At 45.5% G+C, this 14,267-nt stretch overlaps 1 protein-coding gene across 1 annotated transcript in view; it reads left to right on the plus strand.

Annotated features, from left to right (window-relative positions):
• Nucleotides 1-14,267, plus strand: part of SHB (SH2 domain containing adaptor protein B) — a 362,891-nt gene that overhangs the window by 205,489 nt on the left and 143,135 nt on the right. The window contains exon 3 of the mRNA XM_085636591.1: nucleotides 9,572-9,781. Within this exon, the coding sequence (XP_085492717.1) occupies nucleotides 9,572-9,781 (210 nt within the window). The remainder of the gene's footprint in view (nucleotides 1-9,571; nucleotides 9,782-14,267) is intronic.

Raw genomic sequence — 14,267 nt, forward strand, 5'->3', positions numbered from 1 at the left:
CTAAGACGGCCCAGACCACCTTCTCCACCGGCATGTTAGCAATATCTCAGTGGATGTGTAACACCTATCTACAACTGAATGCTGGCAAGACTGAGATTCTGCTCTTCGGAGAGACAGCACCGATGTGGTGGCCAGGGGACCTGGGTGTATCGTCCACCCCAAAGTCATCGGTGAAAAATCTGGGGGGGTGAATTCAGCAGAGCCTGAACATGAAGGAGCAGGTGGCCCATATGGTGGGCACATGTTTTCATATGCTAAGTCTGCTGAGGCGAGTATTTCCTTTCCTTCCTGATCACACACGGAAGACTCATTCAAGCGCTAGTTTTGAGTTGACTCTACTACTGTAATGCCCTATTGATTTTGGCTAGCAAAGCCTCGCTAGATCGCTTACAGATAGTCCAAAATACAGCGGCACTGCTGGTACTGAATGCCCCTTATAAATCCCTGTCGCTTCCGCTGCTGCAGAAACTTCATTGGCTGCTGGTGCGCCAACGCATAAAATGTAAGGTTTGTTGCATCGTTCATAAGGCGGCGTTTGGCAATGGTCTAGCGGCAGCTCTCACAGGTTCATTCCGAGGTGATTGAATTATACATCAGATTACAGTAAAGACTGCCGTTCGTAAAACACCACTGGCATGTTCCACATGTGGACACCGGCATGGCAGCAGTCCTTTTACATGCTTGGGGTGCATGTGGCATTTACTCCGTGTACGAAGGCGCCAATGGCAAACCAGTATCCACATTTTAATTTCGTATGATGGCATTGCAGCTGTGTTAACATACTGTTGAAAAGGGGACATTCCCGTATGTTTAGCACCACTGTCAATCAAATGTCTACATTTACCTTCGGTACAGTATGTAAACGACTAGTGTCATGTCACCGTCTACATATTTTGTTTAAAGACACGTGTAGCTCGGGTGCTTTGCATGTCTGAGGTAAATGTGACGCGTAGCTACAGTTTACACCCCCCGCTCCCCTTGCATCACCCCGCCCTCACCCTGAGCGCACAGTGGAGCCCGCGTCCCTTCTCACGGGGCCGGAGCTGCCAGGCCGCACAGGGCCGGCTTCAGGGTTTGAATGGCGGTCACTTCTCCCTCGTGCTTCTGTGCGGACTGACAACACTACATGCAAGCGCAGATGTGAACCTTCTGGTGCCCACCCCCCAAGTGCCCTTCCTTGTGCTCATGGCAATAAACACTTGCTGGCCTTCTCACCCACTACTCGTGAAAAAAAAAAAAATCTTACAGCTCAAATGGCCATATAACGCGCCTCCTGCGCAACGGGTGCCGGATTAAGAACAGCGCAGGTGAACCCCCGGGCCAGTGACGGGAGCGGTCTCTTGCGGCCGGGCGGGAAGTGAGCCTAGTGGTGGAAGTGTCTGCTGCCTGGCCTGTGCCTTTCCTGTCACTGTCCTGTAACGTATCTGGTGCTCATCTAAAGCGCTCCAATACCATCGGGTCGAGTTCGCGCTTTAGAAATCTGCCCAAAAAATAAAACTGTGCTTCGCGGATAATGTCACCTAAGGCCAGTTCCCTCTTTGTTTGCACAAAATAATAAAACTATGCACACAGGTAACACATCATGGTGCTGAAAAACTTCTCACTTTGGACTGCTTAGATTTCTCCATTTTAGCTGGAATGTCAATACTGAAATCATATAATATTTGATGGATATGGTAATTTCCTCAAAATAATTTTATGTTATATTAATTTTATATTGCCCAGACAGTTTTGGATTTCAGCAGACATTGACGAACTGCGGTGTGACGCAATGCTGTCCCTATGGGATGCCCGAGGTGGCTGGTTTCTGTGTTTTATGCTCTCTAAGTGTCCACGTTTGTGGAGCTTCCAAAACAAAGGAAGGCCCAGCTGTCCTAACTGACCAAAATACATGCAGAGGCCTTGCAGCATGTGCCTGCTCTCATCCTGATTCTTTAAAATGGCGTTGGGACCCCCCCCCCCCCCAATATCCCCACCCCTCAACCCTTCCATTCCCCCCCCCCCCCTTTCACCCCCAACAGTCCCGCACCCGTCTCCCCACAGGAATGGCTCTCAGTTGCTCCTTATCGTCGATTCACTTTATGTAAATGTACCATAAATCTCAGTTCTTAAAGAGGAAAGGCTTGAGCGGTTAGCATTCTGTACCCCACGCCTGCTGCAAGAGTGTAGTCCTACTTCTCTTTCCGGTATTTACATTTTTTGGTTTGTGAAATCTGATATCTATAGACCCCTTCGACCACTTACCTCTAAGCTGTAGCATTGAGAACTGTATTTTAAAATCATTTTACACAAATGAAAGGGAAAACAAGCAATCGTACCAAACTAGTAGTTCCTAGCACTGAACTTCTGAAGTCCATATGTTTCAAAGGAATGGCCTTTGCAGGTCTTTACGGGACACACCTTTGACGGCAGTGGTCCCCCTGCCGCTCCCACATTGAAATTCATGCTGTAGGATTTGGCGCCAGGTTGTCGTGTGTGGCTGACTAGCTGGAAGGAGTTCATCATTGGTCAGGAGAGATGGGACATGCGTGACGCATGAGGGAAAGGCTAGCGCTGAGTGCCAGCAAGGCGTGGGGCGCGATGAGCTTGCATTTATTTGTATTAGTAGATCCCACGGTTACCTACAATAATATGGCGTGCTGACATAGGTACTTCATCTTTCAGAGCCACTGGCTCTTGCTGAATCTAGTGACCATTCAGCACATTTTAAAAATGAAAATAAAAAAATATTGTAGTTTTAGATGTAACAAAAAAAAAAGTTTTAAAGTGTTTACATGAAATTGGCATGATTCAGAAGGCATGCTGAATGAGATCTATGTTTTCTTGACACTTGAAATAAGGACATCAGATACATCTAATCTTCATTGGTGAGAAGTAGAAAAAAGGCCTTCTGTATTCCTGAATCACCAGGTCTCTTCAACTGGAGTTAGGGTGTGCTGAATAACCAGTGGTGGGTGAGGGAAGCTACTGGCTCCGCATCGCTCACCACTCACAGTAAACATTGTGGGCTGCACTACGACTACATAGGTCACCATTAAAAGTAGATACAGAAAACGTACAGCTGTGTGTGTGTATATATTTTTGTTTCCGTACATGCTGTTCTAGTCAGAGGTGTAGCATGGACAGTGGCAGTGCATGAATCCCACCACACTTTCTCCCTTCACATACACCACTAGTACACGAGAGGCTTAAGCCCTCCCTGCACGCACATCTATTCCTGTGGTGGGATTTACACCGGTGCCACTTTGTGCTGCATGCAACAGCAAACCGTCCTGAAAGCTGGCATCTGCCCCCCGTGGACTGCATTAGAATAGCTCCTTGTAAATCGGCCGCTGGATGCCTCCTCCAGATGAAGATAATCTTATATTTTTGCTAAAATTGCTGTATACTTAAGTGAAGTGAAAGTCTAAGATTCGGTGACCTACCGTGCCCTCCTCAAGCAGAAGTAATCTTTTGAAAACCCATAAATGGACTATGTGAATTCTCCACTGTCTGTTCTTTTATTTGATGGGAGGCCGCACGCCCAGCTTCTTAATCCCTAAATCCTTTCCCCTGCTATTCGAAATTACAATTCTTTGCACAAGGGTTTTTGAAGGTTGGCTGTATAGTGATTATAGCCCCTTGCCGAAGATTTCGGGGCATTCGGACTCCTACCTCTTGCTATTAGCTGAGGACAGAGCTTCCTTTTGCGGCACGTGCTCCTAGCGCTCCGCAGACGCTACTAGGGCCTCTATTGTAGCGCCAGGCGTGCAAATGAGCTCGTTTGCTCCTTTTGTTCGGATTGTTTTTAGTTGGAGGGGGCGGGTCTTATTTTTTAAATTTTGGCTAGTTTTCAGACAATTAAGGAGTATCTTTTCCAATATCAGCAGGTGTTCACTCCCACCCACTAATGTTGAAAAATAACACCTTAACCACCCGACAGAAAGACTCGTAAGACTTGGGGACGGCAGTCCACTTAATGCACAGACCTAGTTGGAGGCAACAAGCTAGTCCGACGGTATAGGCCGGGTGATCTTTCTCTTATAACACTATCGCTTAATCTTATTTTAATTAGTACCCATGTTATTGCTGCTTATTTTCTTTTGTGTTCAGTGCGTTGCGAAGTTAAAGAGCGCGATCTATGATCAGGCAGGAAATGGGAAGTCTTGGGTCATCCCGGGTTTCAATATTTGCATTTTATGAGCTATTGGATGTGTGCACTACATGCCGTTTGAAGCTGTGAAGTGAGGTGTGTGTTTTCCACGCCCATATTTCAGCCTCATGCCTGTTGCCTCTTATCTTTCGCTTTGTATAATAGTACGAGCAGTTCAACAGGCACTTTGCTATTGTTGAGAGGTGAGACTATACACAACTTGTGAGTCGATCCCTCAGGAAACATTTGCGTAATCCACTGAACATTAGTAATGCAGAATAAGCCACTTTTCAAAGCCCCCCACCCTTTCCCACAAATGTGGAGCGGGAGCTAATGATTCTCAGAGCCTTTTGTCAGGGCTGGGATTGTTTCACCCTGAAAGTCAACATCGAATCAGGTTTTCGCAATGTCCATCAAATGCACAACCTCCTCTAAACTTCATTATATGTGAATTTGTCTTTTTTAAACTAATTGTGCTACGCCCGGAAAACCTTTTACTATTAGGTTGGTTGACCATCCCAGTCCAACTTAGTATTAACCGCCCTAATTAGCATTAATTGTAGCCGGTCAAAGTTGTGCGGATAGACATTGTAGGAGGCTGGCTTAGGATATGGTGCACACTTATTTAAGTGAAGCACCCTGCACTTATCCAGACAACCTATATGGTGATTTTAGTGGTCTTAGACAACCATAGAAAGCTGTCTAAGTGGTAGCTGTGGAGAGCAGCCTTCAGGCTTGGTCCGGAAGTGTTAAACAGTTTGTTTTACCAGATCAAATCATGTAGTGTATGTTAAACTAAAAAGAACCCCACAGTGTATATATAAAAATAGGTCACTGACATATTGTTATATATCGCCTACCTGGATATAGCAACACAAATACACAATAATGCGTCAATTGTAAAGGTAAGTAAGCACAATACACAATGCTCCCAGGGAAGACCAAACCATATACTAAGAAAGTGGAATGCAAACTGCAACCGAAGTCGGGACTTGGACCAGGAGAGACTCAGAAGAGCTGGGGACACAAGGAACCACCCAAGGTAAGTACCTAGGAACCCCACGGAGGCTGTGTGCAGAGTGGAAACACAGCCACGTACTCAATAGAAGTCAATGGGAAAGTCACAGTTGCAGTTTTAAAGAAGTAGGAACCTTCCTAGTGGACCCTGAAGAAACCCTGTGGAAGACAGGAGGTTGGAGAGTCACCCCACCCGTAGATACCTCAGGAGCCAGGATGCTAACACCAGGGAATCCGGGTGCATAGGTGCGAAGTGACGTCGGAAACAGCCATAGACCACAATAGAGGACTTCAGTTAAGATGCCGTTGGCGAAGACTGTGCAAGAGTTTGGTGGAATTAAAAGGGTGGATTCTTGAAGAGGAGAACATGCAAGCAGAGGGGGGCAGAGTCTATACCACTCTAAGGAAATCAGGAGGCACAGAAGAGCAATGCCCACCGATGACGGAAAATGCAGGAGTGATGATGGTGACCTTGTCACTACAGCTGTGAGGACCAGGCGATGCTGAGGAAGACCAGGAGCTCTGCACGAGCTGTTCCACTTCGGAAGTTGAGAACCAGGGGGTCGGTGTCCGGTGGGTGCACCAACAAGCCTTGGCAGCAGCAACAGATTTGGTAAGCAATGAAGGACCAACATTAGGACCAGCGAGGTCAAAAGGGACTCACCAAGTGCAGGAGAGTCAGAGCAGGCCTGAGCAAGCAGGGGAACACACTGAAGCAAGAGAAGACCCTCAAGAGGACCCACAAGCCAAAGGCACAGGAGTCGCAGGAGGACTTCGAGCAACTCGCCAAAGATGAAAGCCCACGGTGCAGAGGATGTGGTGAGTACAAAGATCTTGGCAGGAAGAGATGCTGGAGGCTGGAGCTTTTTGTAGCCCAAAGATCTCTGGAGTGCAGAGCCTACAAGCCTTGACAGGGCAAGTCAATGCAGTGCACAGGGGTTTGGTCCCAGCAGTTGTGACGAGGGATACTTGCCTCAAACTTATTGAGAGGACAGGTCAGGCCTCGAGGGAGTTTCAGAACCACCACCTGTGTTGCTGAGCATTTCGAAGTCCAGGGGATGTCCGGAGCTGCAGACCAGTCAGTTTTGTTGCAGTGCCTGCAGATGCATGGGAATGACTTCTTCACTCCAAGGGAGATTACTTTGGGTGTCCTTTATGCCCACAAGTCTGGTGAAGATCCTGGAAGAAGCACAGACACAGACGACGAAGAAGGCTTGCAGAACAGTGAGACCAGGAGCGGCAGGAGTCTTCCTTGATGCAGTCTCCAGTCCAGGCGAAGCCCAAGTGTCCAGACGGTCGAAGAGTGGTGTGGTTTTAGACTTTAGTCCTGTCCCACGACAAATCTGAGAGCTCACCTACAGGTAAGCCCTTTTATACCCTACGAAAGGGGTTAGGACGACTCGGGGGTCCCTCCCAGAGTAGAGGCTGGACAGAGGGGAGGATACTCCCATGTCCTTTGTCCAGTTGTGCATCAGAGCGGGAACCAAGGGCTCACTGAACTGGCTCAAACCAGAGTATGCAAGGAGGGCACCAAATGTGCCCTCTAAAGAAATCTGGTGGCACTGGCAAGCACCCCCACCCCAGCCCTATATACTAAGTCCTGTCTGGGAGGTGGTCACACCTCCCTGTGACAGGAAAACTATTGTTCTACCTTCCCCTACTCGAGCTCTGCTCAGCAGCTGGAGGGCAGAAACTTGTCTGTGGTTGGCAGCAGCGCTAGCCGACCCTGGAAGGCTATTACCGGGAGTACTGAGGGCTTCCCGGAGGAGCCCCTCAGTGCATGGAATCATACCTCCAACACCGGTAACTCTGTTGGGGTATGATTCCAACATGTTTGATACCAAACATGCCCAGGTTTGGCACAGTCACTATATAGTTAGCCTTTGCGTAATGACGCATGGCCACTATATCAATCAAAATGGCTGACCGCACTTACAAAGCCTGGAGAATCTACTCCGGGGTTTGTAGAGGTATCCCGCTTATGCAGGGGCTCCCTCACACTTATAACCCAGCGCCCCGCCTTAAGGATTGAAACCCCTGCTTTAGGGGTGACTTATAGGTTTTAAGGGTAGGAACCTCAGATATAAGGAAACGTATATCTGTCGCAAGTGGTGCTATCACTAGCTTACACAGACTGCAATGGCAAGTCGGTAGTCAGTTTGTTTTGTCTCTCACGGAAAGCACAATACTTACTGCAGCCCATGGTAGACAACTGGTGTACCTATGCCCTGGGTACCTTGGTACCATATACTAGGGACTTAGAGGGGTATCCCATTAGTCATTTGTGGAAGTACAGAAGTACTTACCATGACAAATTAAGGGAGGAAGCACAGTGACTGGGGCCCTGGTTAGCAAGACCCCAGTCAGACTAGTAAAAAAAACTTACTGACACCAGCAAATCGTGGGGGTGACCATGAAAGCAGATCCTACTTTCCTACAGACATAAAAGTCGTTTTTGTGGCCTAAACATGTCTTCTGTAGGTATTTTTTCTTTGTGGGCCCTCATAGGCACCCTCTCAGCTGAGTACATTTTATTTGGAGGTAGTAAGTATGTATGTGGTATTTGTATAACACAAACAAATATGAAAAGCAGTGGAGCACTGTATTTGGTCAAGGCAAGCCGCATAGTCAGTAAGTGACAGGCTTCCTGATTTGTGGACTGTTAAAGAGGTGCATTTTTAAATCTTTCCTAAATGGAAGCAGTGTTGGGGCAGTACTGATGGGTACGCAGATGTTGTTCCAGATCCTGGATGCTTAGATGGAAAAGGTGTGTAGACTCGTTTTTTTCTTTTTTAGGCTTCTTAATCTCTGGCTGATGCATCCTGGCTATGGGTGCATTCAAAGGCAGCGGAGATGGTGAGCTGCAAGTTAAGTGGGTGTGCTGGTTTGAATGTTTCTTTAAATAGAGCAGCTGGTTTTAAAGATGGTGTAGGCCAGACAAGGGGAGGTATTGACGTTCCATCAGGATAGGGGTGATCTGATCAAATTTCCTCAGGCCCTGGATGAGACATGATGCAGCTTGTAGGATGCCGGTGAGGCAAGCCAGTATGGTGTCTGTAGGGCCATCGAGCAGGGAATTGCCCACAGAGAGGTGTAAGAGTACAAGGGCTTGAATAATAGTGCTGTACTTGCTTTCTGAAAGTAATGTTTTTTTAATCTTCTTTAGAAGAGAGAGCTGGTAACAGGCTGTCTGATCTTTTTTGGCAATGTATTCTTTGAGGGTGAGGTTGGTGTCTAAGATGAATTCAAGTGACCTAGCTTTTTGGTGAAAGTTGGGGTTCAAAGCTGTCAATGTTCACGTCATTATATCAGGTCTTTACTTTTTCTTTCTTGTTTTTACTTCGTAGAGCTTCAGGTAGGAGGTGGATTCTTACTTTGGATGAGGTGCAGGTAGTGTTAGAGGTATTGGTTGTCTGAACCAAAGGAATCTTTCAAGTAGAGTTGGACATCATTGGGATATTGGTGAATTGGGACGCTGTTATTGATTAGTAGATTCCCAAGGGGCTCCATTTAGAGGTTGAAGATGATTGGCAGTATGGAACCCTGGGGGATTTTGCAGGTGATGGGGATCTTTGGGACCTGAAAGAGCCCATCTGAACAAAACGGTGGCAGCTGGAAAGGTCCGAGGAGGCTAGTGAAGGGCACTGCTAGTGGCTTCTCTAAATTGGAACTTATTGAGCATTTTGGGACAAACACATATTTTCAGGGTTGTGCTTTAGAGGGCTTTGGATTCACATGTTTGACTTGATGGGTATTAACTGTAAAAAGACGAACCTTCCCAGTGTGGGTCCAGTGAGAGGTGTGCTTTATATGAAAACATATCGACTAGATCGTCATCCCTGCTGTGTTTTGTGCGATGGTCACTAAAACCTTCTGTTATGGCTCACTTGAATAGGGGTACTCCTTATGAACCCATTTTTTAATCAAACCTATTGCTTAAGACATTACACCAAAAACCCCTCACTGAAGGAGAACCTTTGCACCCAGCATTCTTTGATCACAGAGCTGTGGAGCGTTTGAACTTGTTTCACAAATGAACAATGTTGGGTGTGATCTTAGTGTAGCTGGACTCCACCAGATATTAAACTCTAGTGTGCTTCTTATGCATATTTTCCCATATCTGTCTGAAAACTGTGAAATGGAACCGTGTTGTAAAGGAGATGCTTAAGTTATCGACTTACCGGGAGACCAGAGTTGTAATTTTGAGGTTATCCTCTGAGCCACACTGTTTATTCCTGGAAAACTAATTTGTTCCTAGTGCCACACTTGTTTTGTCTGCATTGACTATCAGAGCATAGTCAAAACCGGGCATTTACATGTATGATGATATGCTCTCCATAAGAATGCCAGTCCTCTTTCTGTGCGGATGAGAGCTGCATTTCAATGAAGTCCCAACGTAACCCGCTCTTTTGTTTCCTGCAGATATTAAAGAGGACAGTCTGAAGTCCCAGAAGAAAGCCATCCAGCTGTATGATACGCCCTACGAGCCGGAGAGCAACGGGGTGGACTCGGACTCTGAGAGCGCGCTCAGCCAGCGCCTGCGCGAGAGCCGGCTGCCCCAGGACGACGAGAGGCCCGCCGACGAGTACGACCAGCCGTGGGAGTGGAACAAAGCGCTGCCGGCTCTGGCAGGTACAGACTAATGTCACGTCCTTTGCATATCGAGGAAAGGTGCGCCTAACCAGCGCCTTCAAAGGAAGGCTGTGCTCTGGGACGCCCAAAGGATAACTGGCTGGATAACCAGAAAGCAGTCATGCGGGGCTATGCGTCACACTATCAGTGCTTGCACACTTCCGATATTCATTCCTGAAAGAGCGTGAGACTAGGGTGACCAGAGTTTCTGAACAGAAAACCGGGACAGTCATTGACTTAGAAAAAGGACTAAATGTTGGCACTGGTCAACAGTTCTATTTCTATGTCAATGAATTTTCCGATATATATATATATATATATATATATATATATATATATATATATATATATATATATATATACACACACATACGTATATGTTTGTGTTCTGTCTAGCCATATGGAACACACCACAGCATGGCCCAGCAAGTCTTTAATGTTCTTGCTACACAGGTACGTGCACACACTACTGTAGTATGAAAATGAAAGACTTCCTCGCCCGAGCTGGGATGTGTTGCAAGGGGAGCGTCGTGATTCTGGCCTCTGGTGATGTGCTTTGCAGGGGTTGTTGATTCACCCTTCATTAAACCCTGCTCTGTTGCCTGAATTAAGCCAGGCAGCACAGTAAGAAAATCGTTCAAACAGATCTCTGTCCCTGGTGTCTTGAGAGGGCCGTGTGAAGGTGAGCCTTCACACCAAAGTGTAAATGTTCGTGCTCACCCGACCGTCTCTCAAAACTGGGACATGTGTTCATTTCTGCAATAAGTGTTGGGACACCGGGACATTTCTCTAAAAAACGGGGACTGTCCGGGCAAAACCGGGACGTCTGGTCACCCTACTTCATGGTCTTCTGTGCAGCAGGCTTTTGGGGTAGAGAACTATCCCCAAAATATGCCATGTAGTTGCTGACTGCAGACATGCACTATTTGAAGACACTGTGATCTAGGTTAGATTTTCACTTCTGGACATTTTCTCGAGAAGACATTACTTATTGTACTTTAAGTAAAGTGAGACATACACCATGCTCCTAGAACACCCCGATACCTGTTGCTTTAAACCAAAGCTTTCACTCAAAATCTTTCAATGGATTCTGTTTCTGTTTGTCCACAGGATCTGTTGCTGTGGAAGTAGCTATTAAAATCAAGGGAGACCGCTGTATTTTGTAGTTCTCCATGAGCCGTTACTTATTCTCTTCTTGCTCCTTCCTTACAGCATTGCCATAAGTTTGATAAGTGGTTGTTCTACTGCTTTGTACATGTATCGCGTTACTCAGTTGATCAATGCAATGCAGTATCCTGTGCTAATCTAATGTTGTATTTGATTTGACTTGTGTAGTTGTTAAAACTCTTCAACAATCAGTAAATGGTAAAAGACCAGTCACTCTGTTAACTGATGAACAAAATAAACACATGCAATTATTTAAATTATTCCTTTTGATTAAACAGGACTCTACACGCAGGCTTTGCACCCTGAGCATGTTTTTAAGAATGCGTGAGCCTTTCTGCCGCCTCCCAGGGCATCTTGTGGGCTGAATATTCAAGACCGTGGCCCGAAAGCAGTCTCTGTTGGAGGCCTCGAGGAGCTATTCTAAGGTTTCAAGTCAAAACATGCTTAAAAAAAAATAATCCAGGATGCATACATCTTTGTCCTGGGCCATGCAGATTGTTTAGCAGTGTGGAAGAAAAATGACTGCTTGAGTGTTGTTGGTTGGTGAACTTGAAATGATTGCACAGGAGGCTGTGCTCCCAAACACCTGTTTGAATTCCCACTGTGGCCAGAAGGATGATGTACATTTGTTTTGTGACAAGTACGCGCGTGCCCGGGGGATGCATATTACCGTCGCCCACTCTGCATAGCTGGTAAATTGAACCCCGGTCACATCTGAATGATGATAGGTGACTGGCATGTGTTCAATCACCGCACAGGCCATTGTCCTTCCGGTCAGCTGGGATTGGCGGTTGATTCAGTTTATCCATGGCAACATCTGTTTGGGTCGGTTGGCAAAGTCTTCCAGGAAAACCAGCAGGGTCTGCTCACTCAGTCATGAATGATGAAGCGGGGAAGCCCTGGGAATTGTTCATGTCCATAGGCAAAGAAGCAGCTATGGATGCTTCGCTGCAGACTGAATCAGTTGTTACGGTTGCACATGAGCGTATTATCATGAAGAGCAGGCGTTATTGTCTACCGGGATGTAATTAGTTGGAGATTCTTTGCTTGCAAAAGACAGGGTTGACCGTATGTCTCCATTTGCATCTGCAGCCAGCATATATTGCTGACTGTCCACTACCGGCACCATGAACGCTTTTGGCACTGGGGAATCACTTGTTCCTTGCAGCTTAGATCCCCAGCAAACTGACATAAGCTTTTGTTTCGATTTCTGAATTAAGCTGGGAAAGTAGAATAAAATGTCACTCTGCCAACTGGGTCATCCATATCAGTGGTCTAGAAGCTAGCCGATGCTTGCATGCAGCACATCCCAATGTTCAAAGAGCTCTTGAGCATCCGTGCTTTTCAGTCAGAGCCTTTATAAACAAGATGATGCACAGAGGTTGGAGTGAGATAGGCGTTTTCCAACCATGTTCTCCAGTCCTTTAACAGTGCTCTCAAAGCTATAAGTCTTGCATCATGCTCTGTGTTCGAATATGGACTGCAAAAACAAAGTGAAATACATTTACTGTGAATACATATATTTATTTAATGCAAGTTAAATGCATTTATTTTATCTACCATATATAGTATTCCTGTACAAAAATATTTGATCTCCTTTAAATTCTTATATCAAGCCAAACTCTTTTCCCATCTGTTTTTCAGTTCTAGGTTAATTCAGTTTTCTAACTGTGCTCTAGTGTATTTAGGGACAGTGCTTGATAACTGGTTTTCGTGGAAGTTGACATTTTTGTAGGGAGATGTTTGTTTAGTAACTAACTTAGAAGTGGATATATTTTTTGCTAATTTTGCTATCTTTGTCAGTGTAGGTTTTTACATGCAACTATTTACGTCCACTTCCTTCTAAATGTGATAAATAGCCTCAAGATTGTGGGTTTCTTGGCCTATTGGCGAAGACTACAATCAATTTTTCACTGCAGGCATTCACCAAAGTGTGTTCAAATTACTTCCTGCTCATCTACCTCTGCAACTTAAATGGGAGGCATTAGTAGTACGTCATGCTTTTTTTCATGTACACTGCCAATACTGTTCATTGTATTAAGTTACACAAAGGTAAAACTTTTTGTCTCATTCTCACGAACCCCAACTTTCACCGATTGTCAAGTCGCTTGGATTCACGTTGGTCACCAATCTTGCCCTCATGGAACACGTTGACAAAAAATAGATTGTCTGGTACCAGCTCACTTCTAAGGAAGGTGAAACCATTTCTTTTAGAAGACTGCTTCAGGACTGCCTGGTCAACCCCCCGTACTCCCGTCTGTATGGTGGTACTGCCCTCCTCCATGGCTTCCGAGGCTCCACAATGAGACCCCTTAAGGTCATCCTACATGCCACAGCACGTCTCTTCCAGGGTTTGAAGATATAGGATCACATTACTCACACCCTAATGAACCTCCATTGGCTCCATCAGGCTTCAAACTAAGAAGTGTAAAAAGAAAAAACAAGACAGCAGGACTTTTCCATCGAGCCAGCCAGTATCTGGAACAACATCTCCACGTGCATCCGGACCACCCCAATACACCTTCAATGTATGCAAGAGTTGAAGACTCTCCTCTTTAAAGAAAACTACATCATGATTCATTAAACGCCACAAACCAGCTATCTCTCCTATCGCTCGTTGACTTTATGCTAGGCTTTGACCTTTAGAGCACTCTGCTGCCTTTTGGCTTAACTGTGCTAAAGAAAAACCTCATATATACATACATCGCTAGTGACATTTCCCATTCCATTGACATGTTCTGCAAAAAAGTATGTGGTTCTCTGTTGTATATAGTGAACCACAAGAACAGATTGCACGAGCGAGATAGGAAGCTTGGGCAACTAAAGGTGAACCTGAAGTGGATCATTGTAAGATAGATCTATCAATGGTAGCTACTGTTATATAACTTTAAGAACTGACAGTACTTAAAAAAAGCCTTGTTTCTGGAGACTGAGGAGCTCTACCCTTACGTAAAATTCATGTTTGAAATGGAACAGGATGGGTTTCTTTTCTAAATCTGAGTTTTTCTAGTTTTCCTGCATGTATTTGTGTTTAGTGTATTTAGGAGCTCACCATGTTTGAGGGGTTCCTTTAAATTATCAGTTTGTCTGATACAGAACCAAAGGCTCACAATGCACATTCAAAAAAAAATGTCCATATAGGCCAAATATGGATTTGGTTAATGTTTTAATTTCTTGCCATGAGCAGATTTAAACATGTAAAAAAAACAGGAAACCTTCACACCACCTTCGCCATATGTTGCCCCCATTTGTGCTAAGTAATACATCTGACATCTGTTCAATTTATAGTCCTACATGTTTGTGTGACCGTGAACTCCGA

This window comes from Triturus cristatus, chromosome 2_1, assembly GCF_964204655.1.
Source record: "Triturus cristatus chromosome 2_1, aTriCri1.1, whole genome shotgun sequence".
Classification (NCBI taxonomy): domain Eukaryota; kingdom Metazoa; phylum Chordata; class Amphibia; order Caudata; family Salamandridae; genus Triturus; species Triturus cristatus.